At 45.9% G+C, this 18,320-nt stretch overlaps 1 protein-coding gene across 2 annotated transcripts; it reads right to left on the bottom strand.

The window, feature by feature from the left end:
• Positions 1-623: 623 nt before the first annotated feature.
• Positions 624-17,581, bottom strand: Anp32e (acidic nuclear phosphoprotein 32 family member E). Of its 2 annotated transcripts, XM_057794010.1 has the most exons (7): positions 17,212-17,573; positions 13,359-13,508; positions 12,333-12,455; positions 11,129-11,294; positions 10,273-10,439; positions 3,532-3,586; positions 624-2,653 (listed from the first exon to the last, which is right to left on the bottom strand). In XM_057794010.1, exons 1-7 carry the CDS (start codon positions 17,263-17,265, stop codon positions 2,583-2,585), a joined length of 786 nt encoding a protein of 261 aa, XP_057649993.1. In that variant the 5' UTR covers positions 17,266-17,573; the 3' UTR covers positions 624-2,582. The 2 variants fall into 2 exon arrangements, with proteins under 2 accessions (XP_057649993.1, XP_057649994.1); XM_057794011.1 differs by lacking the exons at positions 624-2,653; positions 3,532-3,586; positions 11,129-11,294 and having other exon boundaries at positions 10,290-10,439; positions 17,212-17,581.
• Positions 17,582-18,320: the final 739 nt, after the last annotated feature.

Here is an 18,320-nt window from a genome sequence, read left to right as displayed (position 1 = left end):
CAAAAACAAAAAAACAAAAACAAAAAAAATAATAAAAGATTACTTAGGGGAGAGCTGGAGAGACGGCTCAGAGGTTAAGAGCATTGCCTGCTCTTCCAAAGGTCCTGAGTTCAATTCCCAGCAACCACATGGTGGCTCACAACCATCTGTAATAGGGTCTGGTGCCCTCTTCTGGCCTGCAGGCATACAGACAGAATATTGTATACATAATAAATAAATATATATTAAAAAAAGATTACTTAGGGGAAACCCAAAACTAGGGAATAAAAAAGAAGAACTCAACCTGCAACTCAAAAGGTAAAGTAGACCCAATTCATATTTTTTCTTTTTTTGATTCTGAAAAGATTAATGAGGAAGATGAGCTTTTTTTTTTTTTTTTATTTAATGCGACAAGAGTGTCCTTGTATCCTTGGCTATCTTTGAACTCTGGACAACAGGCTGGTCTCAAACTGAGATCTGGCTACCTCTGCCTCACAAGGGCTGGGATTACTACTACCCTCCTTGGGAAGATGAGTTTCCTAGTACCTGTTGTCATAACTGAGTAACCTTCCCGCCACTTCTGTTTTTAAAGACTTTGAAACAGTTTATGGTATTACTGGAGCATGAACATCAAACACTGAAGCTAATCATTATTAACAACTCTTCGATTTATTCAAAGCAATTCAGTTTCAAATTACAGCAGTCAGAAAAAAAGTGAGAACACACAATCAGTTTGCCTGTCCTTGTGTTTAACACTGCGGTGGCTTTATTCAAAATACAGTTGCACAAAAGCGGTCATTTCAGTCTCTAAGGACTAACATACTGTGTACACAGGCGGTACAGAGCGTTAAAGCCAAACTCAGAATACACAACAAAGAGCCCACCCTTGCTCATTTGCATGAAAACACCACCCACAAAGCTAAAGAAGTCTTAATGGTTATTTGGAGGCCCTAGTCATTGTTTTTAAACCCAAGAACTCTAATTCTGATTGCACAATAGATGATTGATTAAAAAAAAGTCAATATATAGATTTCCTTTTTAAAAATAAGCATTTATTTTGAACGTGGCACAGTGTGCCGAGAGAGTTCTTAGGGACTAGAAGCAGGCGTTCCAGTGACTGAAATGAGGAAACGGTAGTCCTTGGAGATCCCAGTGCCAGCACGGAGCCTAGAACACGCTTATTTCAGATATGCAACTCTTAGCTTCTCTGCGAATATTTTCATACTTGTTATTTTAAAATATCGTGTCGAACATCTTAAATTTAAAAAGTAACAGTCCACTATTATGAACAATTTCTGTGTCCCAGTAGACGCAAAGAATTTCAATTAATTTGCTGACAGTAACTTAAAAAAAAAAAAAAGATATACAAAAGGAAAACAAAACTCAGTGGCCAAGAGTTAAAAACAAATTGCCTTGAACGTGGGGCCTCTGGGACAGGAAAAGGGAGCTGTCGACTCCGACCCCGTTTACGTAGTGGCCATGGAGGGGCACATACGCTTACTCCAAATGTTTTCTGTTGTTAATAGGCATCCACCGAAATAAAGCCCAACTTCAATACTGATTTTCATACAGTCCTCCAACTGCCATTATATTCCAATCAAATGCTGTATTTGATCACACTTTGAAACTATAGGAAGAATAATTAAAGGTTCCACTCAGAAATATAATAAATACTTCACAGCGTTGGTATCTGAATCAGCTAGGAAAACAACTTAGTAATTAGACTTGAACGCATTATTAGTTATCAGCAGGTGATGGGTCTGGCCTCTGAGAAAGGAGAAGCTTTAGCCTGCACGGCTTGCGTGTTTGACAGTAAGCAAAGCCTGTCTCCTCACACGCCTAGAGTCAGCACTGCATCAACTAACACATCATCTCTTCCACGCCACGTGTCTGAAACCCAGACACTTTCCTGGGTGTCCACAACTCTGCCAGCTCTCTTTTGGCTATGGAGAGAAATGAAGCAATGGAGGGTGAGGTGAACAGCAGCTGGAGACAGTGCACACCTGGACCAGCAACCTGCTGGCACAGCAGGGCTCCCCTGCGGGTCTCCCTAGCAGCCTTAACTGTATCCGCGGCTGTGGTGCTGAAGAGAACCCTCTCACTCTGCGTCTACTTCCCAAACCGTGACAGGAAAGCTCTCACATACCACCCAGCCCCCAAAACTGCCTTCAAGCTATTGATTTTTGGATCATCTCTTTTAAAAAAATCAATCAGCTTTATCACTCAAGAGACTTGCCATTTCATATTACAGCTGAGTGTATTCTGTTAATTTATAAATAACTTTAAAACATTATGAAGGAAATGCACCAAACTACGCCTGTGTAAAAGCAACCATGTTTTAATTATGAGCTAAAAATGTCTAATACATTAAGCATGAATTATAAAAATCCAGAATCTAAATACAGTGCTAGAGAATTTCACAACAGGAAGATGAATGAAATTTTTCTACATACATTATGATTAACAGACGAGCAGATCTCAGTCGGAATGGTAAGGCCAAATAGTAAAACCACACTTTCCTATAAAAGTTGCACATCACCTCTAGGGACAGCTATCATACACGAGGAAACAAGACATGGCTGCTCTACGATGCCCAGGAGGGGCTAGTCATCGTCTTCCTCTCCGTCATCTTCAGCACCTCGCTTCCTTTTCTCTCCCCGCACACCCTCTTCTTCTAGAACGGAAGTGTATAGGATCATTTCAGCAAAGGAATTTTTGTTGAGTTACAAAGCTTTCAATCTCAGAAAAGAAATACATGGCAAGAGAAAATTATCAATTGCTTCACTCTAAAATGTCGTCCAATTTCAGAGTATAAGCGAACTTGAGAGAACCTGACAAACCTCATGGACAAACACAGGTGAAGACTCTAAGTGCTTGACATCAGTGTGACTCTTATGTAAATACCAATCTGAAGAGCTAGGTAAAGAAGAAACTAAAGGGACATCTGAGGTCAGTCATTCCTCTCTGGACTGAGGTACCAGGCTCTACAAAATGAGATTCCAGAATGCAATAAAGTAAACAAAGTCTTTGTTTTTGTTTCTCTGTGTATCCTTGGCTGTCCTGGAACTCCCTCTGTAGACCAGGTTGTCCTCACCTGTCTCTGCTTCCCAAGTGCTGAGACACACTGCGCCTGGCTTTCATTTCTGTTTTTTTTTTTAAATATTTATTTATTATGTATACAATATTCTGTCTGTGTGTATGCCTGCAGGCCAGAAGAGGGCACCAGACTCCATTACAGATGGTTGTGAGCCACCATGTGGTTGCTGGGAATTGAACTCAGGACCTTTGGAAAAGCAGGCGATGCTCTTAACCTCTGAGCCATCTCTCCAGCCCTCATTTCCGTTTTTTAAGTACAAGCAACAAGCTGGCTTTTTTGCTTTGTTTTACTGGAATTAAAGTTCTTTCCAAACACGTCTCTACTTCTCCAGGCACCTTACGATGAACAACAAAATCAAAGGGGCCAGGAGAGATCCCCATTAAGACTCAGTCCTCAATGATCCATCCCATGTGTTATCTTTAGATTCAGAATTGCTTAAGACTGATGCAACTTACCCTCTTCTTCCTCTTCCTCCCCTTCATCAACATAATCATCATCATCTTCTTCATCCTTCAAATTCAAATATTCAGTGTGAGAAGAAATGAACCATGACTTGGGCATTTACTGTTTAACAAATCCCAACTAGAGCAAAGAAATTATAGTTCACTGTGTTCTGGAAAGGACAGTTTCTGCCAGCTTTGCTTTTGAACCTAACTAAGCATCTACATTTTTAAAAACATAGGGTATGCTTTAGACTAACACTGTTTAAGGAAACTTTCTCCAACAACGCAAATGTTCTCTGTGTTGTGCTGTACACCACAGCACATGCGCTAGTGAGCGCTCAAACTGTAACAGCACAATGTGGGAGATGCACCTGAGTTTTGTGTGATTTAAACTGCTTGTTTGCTTGAGACAGGGTCTCAGGATGTAGCCCAGGCTAACCTCTTTCTTGAATCGTGGTTACGTTCCCGTACTGGCTCTGCCTCTCGAGTACGGGGATTACAAGCACACATCCCTGTCTAGCTTACTTTTAACTTTTTTTAAAAAAAGATTTATTTATTTATTAAGTATACAGTGGTCTGCCTGCATGTCCCTGCAGGCCAGAAGAGGGCAGCATATTTCATTAAAGATGGTTGTGAGCCACCATGTAGTTGCTGGGAATTGAACTCAGGACCTTTGGAAGTGAAGCCAGTGCTCTTAACCTCTAAGCCATCTCCCCAGCACCCCAGTTTTTAAACAGCCACGTCTGCCCACCATTAACAGAAGTAGGTCTTGACGATTTTAAAAACAAGGTACTTTACAGATTGAGCCACAGATGATATGAACCCCGACACCAAATACCATCATATGTTAAGTAAATAAATGTATTTCACTAGACCTGTTTTCCAATTAATAAAAGCAAAATGAACCAAAAATCTGAAACCCAAAATGTTCCAACTCTGAATTTTTTTTTTTTTGGTTTTTCGAGACAGGGTTTCTCTGTGGTTTTGGAGCTTGTCCTGGAACTAGCTCTGTAGACCAGGCTGGTCTCGAACTCTCAGAGATCCGCCTGCCTCTGCCTCCCAAGTGCTGGGATTAAAGGCGTGTGCCACCACCGCCCGGCTTCAACTCTGAAATTTTGAGCATCAATGAAATGTAGAAAATGCCAGGTGACCTCGCCTGCACCTTCAGTCAAACTACAAGTATAATAAAGACATGGCATAACACCAGACACAATGGTGCAAGCCTTGACACGGTATAATAAAGACACGGTATAACACCAGACACAATGGTGCAAGCCTTGACACGGTATAATAAGGACACGGCATAACACCAGACACAATGGTGCATGCCTTGAGGCAGAGGCAGGCAGAGCAAGTTCCAGGTCGGCCTGACATGGTTAATAACATGACCACCACAATCATCCTGTGTTATGCATTCATGCTTGCATGTACATGATCACATATGTGTGGGTTCATATGTATGCAGTTAGGCATTATGAGGCCAGAGGATAGCCCTGGTATTGTTCCTTACAGTTATAATCTACCGTTTTCTGATATGGGGCCCCTCATTGGCCTAAACCTGCCACGTGGCCTGTACTGGCCCAGAGATTCACCTGTCTCTACTTCTCCTCGGCTGGGATTATAATCACTGCCACCATGCAGTTTTACTGTATCAGCCAGGTGGTGGTAGCTTAGCCTTTAATCCCAGCACTCAGGAGGCAGAGGTCTACAAGAACTAGTTCCAGGACAGGAACCAAAGCTACAGAGAAACTTTGTCTCCAAAAAAAAAAAAAAAAGAAAAGAAAAGAAAAAAAGAAAAAAAAAGAAACAACCTACCTAGCTGTTTTTTTTTTTCTTAAAGAGATTCTTGAGATTGAACTTAGGTCCTTATACTTGTAAGGTACCCACTTTACCAACTGAGTCATCTGCCCAGCCCCTTGATTTTTTTTTAAATTTTATTTAACTTTATTTTACGTGCATTGGTGTGAAGGTGTCAGATCCCCTGGAACTGGAGTTACAAACAGTTATGAGCCACCATGTGGTTCCTGGGAACTGAACTCAGGTCCTCTGGAAGAGCAGCCAGTGCTCTTAACCACTGAGCCACCTCTCCAGCCCAATTTTTTTTTTAAATAAAAGACTGTTTGACCATGAACATTCTAACCATTAGCATATGCTAATTTCCTCAGACTTCTTAATATATGTAAGATGGTTTTATCCTTTCTAAAACACATATTATTGTTGTGTTTACGTATTACTGTTGTGCATGCCATGTGGGGACGTGACATGGAACACGAGTGGAAGTGAGCAGACAACTCGGGAGTCAGTCTTCTCCTTCCTCCTCTCCGTAGGTTCCAGGGGTTGAACTCAGGCCCCGAGGCCTGCACAGCAAGTGCCTTTACCAGTGAAGCCATCACTGGCCCGCTCTCCACTTTTTAAGATAACTCCGGCCTCCCGCTGGGCTCTCGTTCTCTAGTTTCGCACCCTCTCTTCTGTCGTCAGTTACTCTTGTGATTTTATGCTGCCACAGACTCAGAACAGAGCATCAGACGTGAGCACGCAAGACACAACGTCTAATTTCAACACGGAATGAATACTCTCCGAAACAAGCTCGGAAGACTTTCATTACTTACATTTTGACTGCTCAGAGCCTTTTGCACTTACTGTTGTGATCTTAGCTATGCTACAAATATCTAAGCATCAGACAGATTTGGTACTAAGTATCTAAAAAACACCAGCCAAGCCTCTCTCCATCTTACGACTACACAAGCTCACTGCTCATCTATATTATATACAGGCAAATATATTATATACAATATATTTTATTATATACAATAGAGCAATGTGTGGTGGTGCATACATGCAGCTCTGTAGGTGGAATGACTGTAGTTCAAGGCCAGTCTGGGCTACAGAGCTAGACTATCTCAAACCCATTTGAGGGGACGGGCTGGGGAGATGGCCGCACACTATGAAGACCTGAGTGAGCTCAGATTGCCAAGTGCCACATAAAAGGTGACATAATGGTGAATGCCTACACTCGTGGCACAGGGGAAGCATAAGCAGTCAGATCCCGGGGCCTGCTAGCCAGCCAGTCTTGCTAAGTTCCAAGTTCAGCACAAAATGGAAGCAGTGAATGTTTAGTAGTTAACAGTGCTTGAAGGCTGGGCACAGTGGCACATCTTTAATCCCAGTGCATCAGGGGAGGCAGTCCAGTCTACCTAATGAATTCTAGGTCACCCAGGGTTACAGAGAGAACCACTATCTCAAAAAAAAAAAAAACAACAACAACAAACAAACAAACCCAACCAGGAACAGAGATTAGATTCCCAGACCCACATAAAGCTGACTGTAGTAGTGTCATCTACAGTCCTGGTTTTCCTACTGGACAGATAAAAGATGGCAGAGAGAACCCCCCAAGTGTGTGGGTCAGCAAGCATGGCAAACACAGAAGTAAACAGAGACTATCTCAGACGGAAGCTGAAGATAGATAACAAAAGTTGTCCTGTGACCTCTGCATTTATGTCATAGCCCACACACCTGTGAACGCTCACAAAAACAGAAACATGCATACAAAACACACACACACTCTCTTTAAAGAGGGGGGGAGGGCTGAAGAGATGGCTTAAAGTTAAGAGCACTGACTGTTCTTCCAGAGGTCCTGAGTTCAATTCCCAGCAACCACATAGTGGCTCACAACCATCTGTAATGAGGTCTGGTGCCCTCTTCTGGCCTGCAGCCATACACACAGACAGAATATTATATACATAATAAATAAGCACTATCTATCTGAATTTTGTTTAAACAAAATTTACTTGGTCTGATGTTTTATTGTTGCTGTTTTTTGCTTTTGTTTTTTCGGTCTGAAGTTTTAAGGCATTTTAAAAGTCATCCTTTGATATCTCAATAAAGTTTCAGCATTTAGCAGAAAGTCACTCACTGCTATGATGAACTTTGCTTTGTTAGTGAGAACTGCTTCCTGACTCACGTATGAACAGTATGACGTACATCCCAATATTCCTAATGGACAAAAAGTCCTTGATACATATTAATCCCTTTCCTCTTAGAACAGTCAAAATGGGAAGAAATACAAGGCTCAAATAAGAAACAGTTAACCAGGGGTCTCGGGATTGTAACTCGATTGGTAGGGTGCTTGCCTAGCATGCAAGAAGCCTTTGGTTAGATCCCCGGCACCACACAAACCCAGTAGTGGTCAGGTCAGGACCCAGGAGGCAGAGACAGGGTTTCTCTGAGTTCCAGGACAACATAGAGAAACCCTGTCTCAAGAACAAACTAACATAAATAAATAAAGGTGTAATGAAATGTGCCAGGTGTAAGCCTATAATCCCAGCCCTTGCGAAGCTTAGGCAGGATGACCATTAGTTCAAAGACAGTCTAAGTTACATAGTAAGACCCCATCTTAAAAGGCAAGAATAACCACCTGGAAAGAGGACCTGGGTGCTGCTCCTAGCACTTACATCGTGGTTCACAAATATCTGTAATTCCAGCTCCAAGGGATCCTATGCCCTCTTTGGCCTCTATGGTTACCATTCACACACAGACATACATGCACACAAAATACTCATACATAAATAATAATACGTTTTAAAGGAAAAAACACAATGCATAATCAAACACACCATTCCCTTCTCATTTATTTTGAGCACCAGTGGCCTCTGGTGCTTTCCCACACTGAGCTCCTAAAAACAAGAACTCTGGGTTTGTGGGCTTGTTTGTTCTGAGACAAGGTTCCTCTGTAGCCTAGGCTATCCTGGGGCACACTAGATAGCCTATGATATCATTAAACTCCTACAGTCCTGCTGCCTCACCCTCCCAGAGTGATGGTCATAAGCTACCCCACACCTAGCTAAGCCAAAACTTCATTTTTGAACCCCTAAACAATACCATCCAGAATGAAAATGCTTCCTGGCCTTGCACTAACTTAATGCTATGTATATTCCCGAGATTTCTAATCTATGTTTGGCTATATCTTTTGAGTTAACATTCCCAACATTCAGTGTAGTCATCCCACAGTTGGCTGAAAGTAACTTTTAAGGCAGGAGTGAATGCCTCTGCGACCCCAGAGGCAGAGGTAAGGGGACTGCATGGTAGCCTGGGGTGCAGAATAAAAACAATACACCACACACACACACTACAAAATGTACTTTTTTTTTTTTTTTGGTCTTTCAAAACATCGTTGTGAAGCCGGGCGGTGGTGGCGCACGCCTTTAATCCCAGCACTCGGGAGGCAGAGGCAGGCGGATCTCTGTGAGTTCGAGACCAGACTGGTCTACAGAGCTAGTTCCAGGACAGGCTCCAAAGCCACAGAGAAACCCTGTCTCGAAAAACAAAAACAAAAACAAAACAAAACAAAACAAAAAAAAACATCGTTGTGTATCTTTGGCTGTCTTAGAACTAGCTCTGTAGACCAGGCTGGCCTCGAACTCACAGAGATCCGCCTGCCTCTGCCTCCTGAGTGCTGGGATTAAAGCCATGCGCCACCACCATCCGGCTCAAAATGTAACTTTTAAAGTACTTCCTACTTATACTTAAGAGTATATCTATTACTGACAGAGAACACACAAGGCCAAATGCAAATAAAACGAAACCAGTAGACTCTTATTTTACCAAACAGACATGAGAAACAGCCAAGCTATCTGTCTGCTGGAGGAAACTACAAAGGCTCCCTATAAATTAAGATGCTTAAACGAGTTTCGTTCTTCATGCCTGTGTAGTTTCTGACTTACAAAGCCCCAAACAAGTTTAAGGCCTCGTTTTTGTACATTCATTTCAAATTTAAAAATAGTATCAGGAAAAAAATAAGAACCATTCACCAGATATTGTCTACATAACCATCATTACATTTAAAAAAAAAAAAAAAAAAAAACCCTACAGCTAATGAAGCATGCTTTGGTGGCAACAGGGACATTATAGCACTCAAGAGGGTAATGGCCATATACGCATAACATAAAGGGGCACTGAGATGTCACTGAGGCCAGCCTGGTCTACACAGCAAGTTCCAGGACAGCCAGGGACACACACAGAAACCCGGTCTTTAAAATAAAAAAGGATGATGATGAGGAAAGCAGCAGCAAGATGCAGGGGTACCAAGCTATGCAGGAAGACACATCTCGGGTCTCTGAAGTGTCTGTCACGGGTCAACCAGGGTACAGACTCAGACACTCACAAATGCTTCCACCACCCCACTCCACAGAGGGCAGAATCAATTTGAGGGACACCCGGGATATAAATAGCAAAAAGCAATGGAGTCCTTGTAGAACCACTATAAGATTCAGCTAAGTCTACACTTTTCTGAGGCCCAAGTCAGTGCAGGCAACTTTGCCTTTTCCTTTTCTCTCTTTGGATGCTGGTCAGAACAAATAAGCTTTTTCTGATAATTCGGGTTTCCATACTCCTTCTCTGAAGACCCCTTCCTTGCCACATGACTGCCTGTCCAACATGTGTCTGACCTCTGCACCAGTGTTTATACCATGGTGCTTTGGTTTGGTTTTCTTCTCCCGTCCACTATCCTCTGGCAGCTGCTGAGACTTACTGCTTTCCTACCCTGGGAATTTTTAATAAAACTGTCCTTGAGCTAAAAAGCAAAATCAAAACCAACAAGTGTCCATGGTTGTCATACACTATGGAGCACGCAGCAGGAAGCTGAGAGAGAAGACGGACAGACCTTACCCACAGGTTAGGAACCAACTCACAACTCACCCTTCAGCCCTCTGCCTGTCCCCGAATCATCATCAGTGCAAACACCAAGTTCCCAATCACCTGAATTTCTTCTTTCATTAAGTATGAGAGGCCCACCTCCTCTTCTCCCTCTCCTGCTTCTGAACCTGCTTCATCCTCATCTTCATCCTCCTCTTCCTCCTCCTCTTCATATCCTTCAGGTGGACCAGCTTCATCTTCCTCCTCGTCTTCCTCATCTTCATCTCCATCTTTAAGACATTTGGAAAGATAAGCAGATGGCTGGTCAAATGCTTCTGCCTGGCATGCAGGCCCTCCTCACCCTGCCCAATTATCTCAACACCATCAGCCAATGGGAAGAGGATGTCAAGGTGCTCCCACTCCTTTTTTAAAGAAACACATTCTGGCCAGGCAATGGTGGCGCAGACATTTAGTTTCAGTACTCAGGAGGCAGAGGTAAGTGGATCTCTGAGTTCAAGGCCAGCCTGCTCTACAGAGTGAGTTCCAGGACAGCCAGGGCAACATAGAGAAACCCTGTCTGAAAACAAAACAAAAATCAGGAAAAAAACAAACAAAAGCCCCCAAACCTTCTGTTTCATAGCACTGTTACTAATCACCTGAGAAGTACCTTTTCTAGGACTGGGGACACAGTCCAGCGTGTACCTGTCATGTGACTCCACCCCCAGCACCACAAAAGACAAGCATCTTCCTTAACCCAGGTAATTACTGAGATAGATTTCCATACACTATATGGCACTGAAGTTGGTTTTACCTTGTAGCCACTTTCAAAGCTTGCTTGTTGCCAAGCAAGGTGGTGCACACCTTTAATCCCAGCACTAAGAGGCAGATGCAGGTGGATCTCTGAGTTTGAGGCCAGCCTGATCAACACAGTGAGTTCCAGAACAGTAGGAGTTAGGTCTCAAAAAGAAGAAACCATTACCCTCCTCGTCCTCCTCTTCTGAGTCAGGGGCCTCGTTGTCCTCCTGGTCGAATCCATCTAAGTAGGTGATCTGCTGCAGCAGCTCGAAAATGCTTTCCCGGTAGTCCTCCAGGTTTGTGATCTCACAGTTAAACAAGTCGAGACTTTTCAAATTCTTAAGATTTTGCTGAAAAAGTAAAGTTAAAGGTTACAATCAAGATTTTAAACACTATGTTCTTCAATTTTAATGAAAGATCTGAAAAACACAAAGTTAAAGAATGTTATTTGCATTTTTGATGCTCTGTAAGGGTCATTCTACCACGCACAGCTAGCTCTCGTGGTCTGTCACCACTGTGCCTCCAGCGTCTTTTCTTACAGCTTGGTTTCTTCAGTGTCTATAAGGCATTTTTGCTGACAGAATCTGTGCAGAAAGAGGCAGCAGCGTGCCACAACCCGGCCCGGTAGGAGATCAGATCGGAGCTGAAGGCCAACTGGGTCTACGAAGACCTCTTCAGAGAGCAACAGGTGGCACAACCACATGACGGTCACCTTAACCAGCACCCACGCTCCTCTCCAATAGTTTAACCTCACACCATTTTATTTTGTTAAAGACAGGTCTCACTCCGCGCCTAAGCTGGCCCTGCGCTCTCAATCTCTTTAGCCTCCCAAGACCGGGATCCGGGCAGACACCACCACATCAAGCCCAACACTCTGAAAAGCCTAAGGACAGCCAGGTGGATCTCAGACAGGGTTTCTCTGTGTAGCTTTAGAACCTGTCCTGGAACTCGCCCTGTAGACCAGGCTGGTCTTGAACTCAGAGAGGTCAGTCTGCCTCTGCCTCCCAAGTACTAGGATTAAAGGCGAGGGTCACCACTGCCTAGCTTGAGGCCTTTGTTTTTAAGAATTGAGTTTAACTCTGCACCTGCAGCCCAGGCTCCAACTTGGGGTCACCCTTCCTGTGCCTCAGTGCTGAGCGCCATCTTAATTCAGGAGGCAGGTGGATCACTGTGAGTTCAAGGTCAGCCTGGGCTAGGGCTATTACAGAGGGAAACCCTCTCGAAAAACCAAGGGAAAAAAAAAAAGAGTAACTATCTGAATCATAAGAAGTATCTCAGAAAACTCCAAACCTAAACAGACATCAATAAAATAGAATATGAACAAACCTTAGATAAATCAATCTAAAATTAATCCCAAAATCAAGTCCAGAGACAATCATTTCACTTACCAGAGCTTCTACTGTACTGAGATCTTTGATTTTGTTTCCACTCAGATTGAGGTAGGTAAGATTTGGACATTTCTCTGCCAGGACTTCCAAGCCTCCAGATATTATATTGTCGCTGAGTTCCAGCTACATATTCCACACGGAGAGAAAACAAAGGATGCAGCCTGAGGACCTTTAAGCACGTCAGTGTGAAGAGCCCTTGTCACTCTCTCCGCCCTCAGTTCCCGTCTACCCGCAGAGATCAGAACCCAGTGCAGCAGCTTATCTGTGGCTCCAGGGTGTTAAGTGGGATTCTCCGACAAGCAGGAGCAGAAGAAATTAAATCCAATTTTGTGCCATAAAACAATTCTAATTTGGCTGGGCGGTGGTGGCGCATGCCTTTAATCCCAGCACTCAGGAGGTAGAGGCAGGCGGATCTCTCTGAATTCAACGCCAGCCTGGTCTACAGAGCAAGTTCCAAAGCTACACAGAGAAACCTTGTCTTGGGGAAAAAAAAATTCTAATTTAAATTTCAAAGCAATACTGGAACTAATTCTTACAGTCCTTTTCTTTCTTCTCTTTCGGTTTTTAGAGGCGGTCTCTCTGTGCATCCCTGATTGTCCTGGAATTCACTCTGTAGACCAGGTCAGCCTTGAACTCAGATATCTGCCCACCTCTGCCTCCTGAGAGCTGGGATAAAAGGCATGCGTCACCACTGCCCAGCTCTTTTGTTTTCTTCTTCTTTATTTTTATTTTATGTGCACTGGGGTTTTGCCTGCATGTGCCTGTGTGTTGGTGCTGGATGCCTTGGAACTGGAGTCAGAGAGCCGCGACTGGGAATTATATGCTAGGAACTGAACCCAGGTCCTCTGGAAGAGCAGCCAGTTCTCTAAACCACTGAGCCATCTCTCCAGGCTCCTTCCCTTTTCTTATCCCTAGAAATGTAAAGATTTCTTATTGCAGGTGAAATTGTCATTTTGCTTGAGCGAAACCTTGATAACGTCCCAGCACAAAAACCATGGTGTCCTTGAACTACTACTCCCAACTCACCTTTCGAAGTTTATTCAAGCTGGGAAGCCGGGCCAAGGAACTCAATTCCACGTTGGCCATACTAAGAAACTCCAGTTCTTTAAAGGTGTCATTGAGGCCTTCGATCTCCCCATTGACACACAAGCAATTATCAAGGACTAACTCTGTCACCTGTTAGAGGAAACAGATTGATAATTAGTTTGCACAGCAACAGACCTGTGTCTGAGCACTCTAAACACATGAATATTAAAATCTTAGTCCCAGCACTCCGGAGCCGAGTCAGGCGGATCTCCGTGAGTTCCAAGCCAACCCAGTCTACATAGTGAGATCCATAACAACCAAAGCTACAGAACAGAGAAAGACCCTGTTTAAAACAAACACCACCAAACCAACACACCAGCCCCTATACTAGGTACACTGCATGAGGCTGGAGTCTCAGCTACTTAGGAGAGAAGGGGGGAAGGGCCACTTGAGCCATGGAGTCCGTAACCAGCCTGGGAACACAGCAACAGGCTCAACACAGCAATCAATCCCTACATATCTTCTCCTCACCCATGATCCTGTAAGCAACCCGAACGCAACTCACTGAGTCACTTAAAAAAAAAAAAAAAAAAAAGATCTGAAGGCATTCGAGATTAGCTGGGAAGAAGGGGATCAGGGGGTGGAGGGACAAGGGAACAAGGGAGGGTAAGGAGTGACCGTGATTTCAGCACACTATATGCACACACTTGAAAAGTAGGAAGTAGGAAACACTATGTAATTAGCATGGATGAATAAATCTTGTTCGATTTATGGGGCTGGAGAGATGGCTCAGAGATTAAGAGCATTAACTGCTTTTCCATAGGTCCTGAGTTCAATTCCCAGCAACCACATGGTGGCTCACAACCATCTGTAATGAGATCTGGTGCCCTCTTTTGGCCTGCATGCAAACATACTGTATATATAACAAATATACGATTTAGTTATCACTGTAGGCAGTCCTTCACAGCTGAACCTGGACAAGTGCAGTGCCCGCTTTGAATCACTGGGGCGGAAAACCAACTGAAGAAGGGCCTGATGAAACGTGTGTGTTAGCAAGAGCCTCACCACCCTGACCTGCACCTCCACAAAGAAGGGACTCCTGAGCTACGGCAAGAAGTGTCTAACACTTTCAGGTTAAGCCTCTGTATATTTGGCTACAGATGTCAGTGGAATTCCAACTTTGTTACCCTTTAGGAAGTAATGTCAGACATTCACCTGTAACAGCCCACCTTTGGGGTGTCAACTGAAGACAAATGATATCACACAAAAGAATATTCTCGACAAAATGTCCTCTCTCCCTTTGCTGCTCAGGCAGTTCTATGGACTTTCCCATTCCTGGGAGGGAGGGGGCTGGGCTTCCTTTTTTAGTTTGTTTTATGTACATGTTGTTTCTGCCCGCATGAATATCTATCTGTACACGCTAGGCATGCAGTACCCACGGAAGCCAGAAAACAGCCCCTGGATCCCTGGGACAGCCGCCGCCATGTGGGTTCTGGGAATTCAAACCTGGTCCCCCAAATACCAGCCAGTGTTCTTAATCCCTGAGCCATCTCTCCAGCCCAGAACTGGATTTCTCATTAGATCTGAGTTGTAGGAAGAGCAGCCAGCTCATTTATTTATTTCCATCTGATGTACACAGGTGTTTTTCCTGGGCATGTGCACCACATATGTCCGGTGCCTACTGAAGGCAGAAGAGGGAATCTGACTCCCCGACAGTTGTGAGCCACCATGTGAGTGCGGGCAAGAACAAGTGCCGTCACTCCAGCCCCAGATCTGAGATACAGTACCCAAACCAGTGATGCGCCTGACTAGATCTAATCCCAGACCCCATTCTCTGTCACCAGTAACTGTTTACTTAAATCAGGACAGCAAATGCCATCAGTCTCTACTTGAGTGGAACTTTGACATCTCTATTATCTATCGATCATCTATCTATCTATCTATCTATCTATCTATCTATCTTATTTTGGTTTCAAGGCCAGGAAGCAAAGGACTTGCATTAATTAGGTCACGCCATTAATGTATGGTGGGGTGTCGTGACTCTTAATTCTTTGTGTGTGTGTGTGTGTGTGTGTGTGTGTGTGTGTGTGTGTGTGTGTGTAGCCCTGGCTGTCCAAGGAACTCCGTAGACCAGGCTGTCCTTGAACTCAAAGATCTGCCTGCCTGTGCCTCTGAGCTCTGGGATTAATGGTGAATGCTGGAACCAAAGACCCGCACAACCACCACCCAGTTCGTTTGTTTTTGAGATAGTGTCTCACTATTTAGTCCTGGCTGGCTAGGAACTTGCTTTGTAGATCCGGTAAGCCTCAAACTCAAGAGACCCATCTGCCTCTGCCTCCCGGGTGCCAGGATTACACACCGGGATTAAGAGCTCAGCAAGACGGCTTGTAGATCTGGCTCAGAACCCAGTTCTTTGACCAGAATAAGCAGTTCACTGCCTTGAAGCTCCTATTTGCTAGTTTGAATTATAAAACAATAAAACCCAGTTTACAAGTTTTCCCAAGAAGAAAGTAAACAAACAGGAGGTTTTATAAACTGTCCACGCAGTGGGCGGAGGTTAATCCCAGCATTTAGGAGGCAGAGGCAGGTGTATTTCTGAGTTAGAGGCCAGCCTGGTCTACAGAACAAGTTTCAGGACAGCCAGAGCTACATGGAGAAGCCCTGTTTAAAAAGCCAAAAACGTAAATGAAAATAATCTATATAAACCCATTACTACACCACAGCATGGTGCAGCAATCCTCCCAATTGGGAGGGAAAGCGTGGGGGAAAGGCCCATTTCTGTACCCTAAAGCTTCTGAGAAACTGCTTGTTTTGCCTTGTCTGAGAGTCCCACTTGCAGCCATCCTCGTACCTCGGCCTCCAAGGGCTGGGAATTACAGATGATATACAGAATTACAGATATTAATTCACTACGTCCCGCTGATGACAGCATTTCAACTTTGAGTTATTCTAGAATCTTCTAATAAGCTGTAAAAAAACTTCTATTCGCCCAGAGATAACCCTTACAGCAACAATGTTTCCTCCACCTCGCTCTCGGCTAAAGTCGGAGCAACCCGCAAACCAGCCACCGAAAAGAACAGGGCTCCGGCACGGGTGGCTCGGCCAGATAACCGCGAAGGCCGGGCAGACCGACGCCTTTGCTCGGGCGTCATGGGACCACCGTAGCGCGGATCCCATGTCCCTCGACTTCACGCGGCCGGGAACCAGCGAGCCCCGGGCGCCGTCCCCGCCTGTCGCGGCCCAAGCTCCAGGCCCGTGAACCTGGCGGGAAGGAAGCGCAAGGGAATCCGACGGCCGGGGGCTCGGCGGCGACGCCACCCGGGGCCCCCTCCCGACCGCCGCACGGAGCACTGAGCGGCTCGCACGAGCCACGGGCTTGCGTAGAGGTCCGCGCGCCACGAGGATCGCGGCCGGCGCCGTCGGGTCCCGGGATCCCGCCGCCCGCGAGTGGGCACCGCCGGAGGGAGAACGGGGTGCAGATCGGCCCGAGACCCAGGATCGGGGCCGCGGCCGGCCGAGTGGCGGCACCGCGGGAAAGTTCCACCAACTTCGCAGGTGGCGAAGGCCCGAGGGTCGCGCCCACGCCGCCCGCCCCCGCGAGGCCGGGGCCGCCAGACTGCGGGGACGCCGAGGGGCTGAGCCCCCGAGCGCTCACGAAAATGCCCCTAGAAACTTAAGCCCTTCGCCATTTTAAGCACAAGAGCCTGGTGATTTAAAACTTAAAATAAACACCCCGCCCCCACCCCGAGTGGGGGCGCGTTTCCCAGCCCGCCCCGCGCAGCCACCCGAACCCCCGAAGCCCACCCCTCACGACACAGGGCGGGAGGGGGACGTGGGGGCTGAGTCATCTCACCTCCTCCGGGGCTCTGTTCTTCAACTCCAGGTTAATCTTCTTCTTCATCTCCATGTCCTCCTCCTTTCTCCTCGCGCGCCCTCCCCACTGCCCCCAACCCTAAAAAACCTCTAAAGGTCTGGAGATGAATGAAAAGAGACGCAAAGACGGACGCCCACTACCACCCGGGTGTGGGGGAGAAAGAAAAGAATAGCAAATGGAGTCCGACGACTTGGGACGAACTCGGCTGCCCCCACCTTCTAGTCCACACACCCGCGCGCGCACACACGGGCACGCACACACATTCACACACAGAGACACGCGCGCGCCCGCAGTTCCTTCCCCTTCAATGGCTGCTGCGAGACTGAGCCTCCATGACACGGCACCGCCAACCCCCTGGCCTACACTCCGCCCACCTCCCGACGGCATTGGCCGAGGCCTCAGCGTCGCGCGGCCCCATTGGGCTAGAGGACTGCCCGTCTGTCTTTGGGGGGGCCCTGGACCAGAAACGCCGCGTCTATTGGCTCTGAGCAAGCGCGCAGTTAATTCCGATAGGCCCGGGAGGATGTACGTCCCGGAGAAATGATTTTGAATCCCAGTCGCCCCCCTCCTGTTCTTTGTGTGATTGGCGCGCTTTCCCTCGGTGGTGGGACGGTTTGGGTGTCTGTTGGGTTTGTTTTTGTTTGTTTGGGGGGTTTTCTGGCTTCAGGGTTAAGGGAAGGGAAAAGGCGTCGCCGGCGTCCCCGGGTTGTAAGGGGGTCGCTCAACACACCGCACTCCAGAGCTTGTGGTGGTCCCAAAGCACAAGCTTGACTGTGTCGCTGCGGTGTGAGCTAGGGACTCCTCACCTTCTCCAACCGCCCCTGCGTGCTGTACAACCAGAGCGTGATAAAGGAGGTATTTTAACTTCCACTCTAAAAGGCGGAGCGACTCTGAAATCAGTTGAGTTTAGCACGTTGACTCAGAAACCTTTAAATAAAACTGCCCTGGAGGAGTTGATACCGAGGTCATTTGTCTCTGGCAAAAAGTTGGGACTTTAGAGGAAAAGCAACACGGGCCTAAAGAAAACACGATTCCCAGAAAACCCACAGCAAGACCTCTCCTTTCCAACTTCCCTTTGTAAGTTGCCT

This window comes from Chionomys nivalis, chromosome 18, assembly GCF_950005125.1.
Source record: "Chionomys nivalis chromosome 18, mChiNiv1.1, whole genome shotgun sequence".
Taxonomy (NCBI): Eukaryota; Metazoa; Chordata; class Mammalia; order Rodentia; family Cricetidae; genus Chionomys; species Chionomys nivalis.
Note: the sequence above shows the minus strand (reverse complement) of the source record. Positions and strands in the feature narration are given on the sequence as shown.

Bases quoted from the DNA above. Each gene is read 5' to 3' on its own strand.
- Anp32e (XM_057794010.1), bottom strand. From the start codon at position 17,265: ATGGAGATGAAGAAGAAGATTAACCTGGAGTTGAAGAACAGAGCCCCG. The intron at 13,509-17,211 runs GTGAGATGACTC...TTCCTCTAACAG, and splicing joins AGAACAGAGCCCCGGAGGAG to GTGACAGAGTTAGTCCTTGA. The intron at 10,440-11,128 runs GTAATGGTTTCT...AATGTCTTAAAG, and splicing joins AGAAGAGGAGGACGAGGAGG to ATGGAGATGAAGATGAGGAA.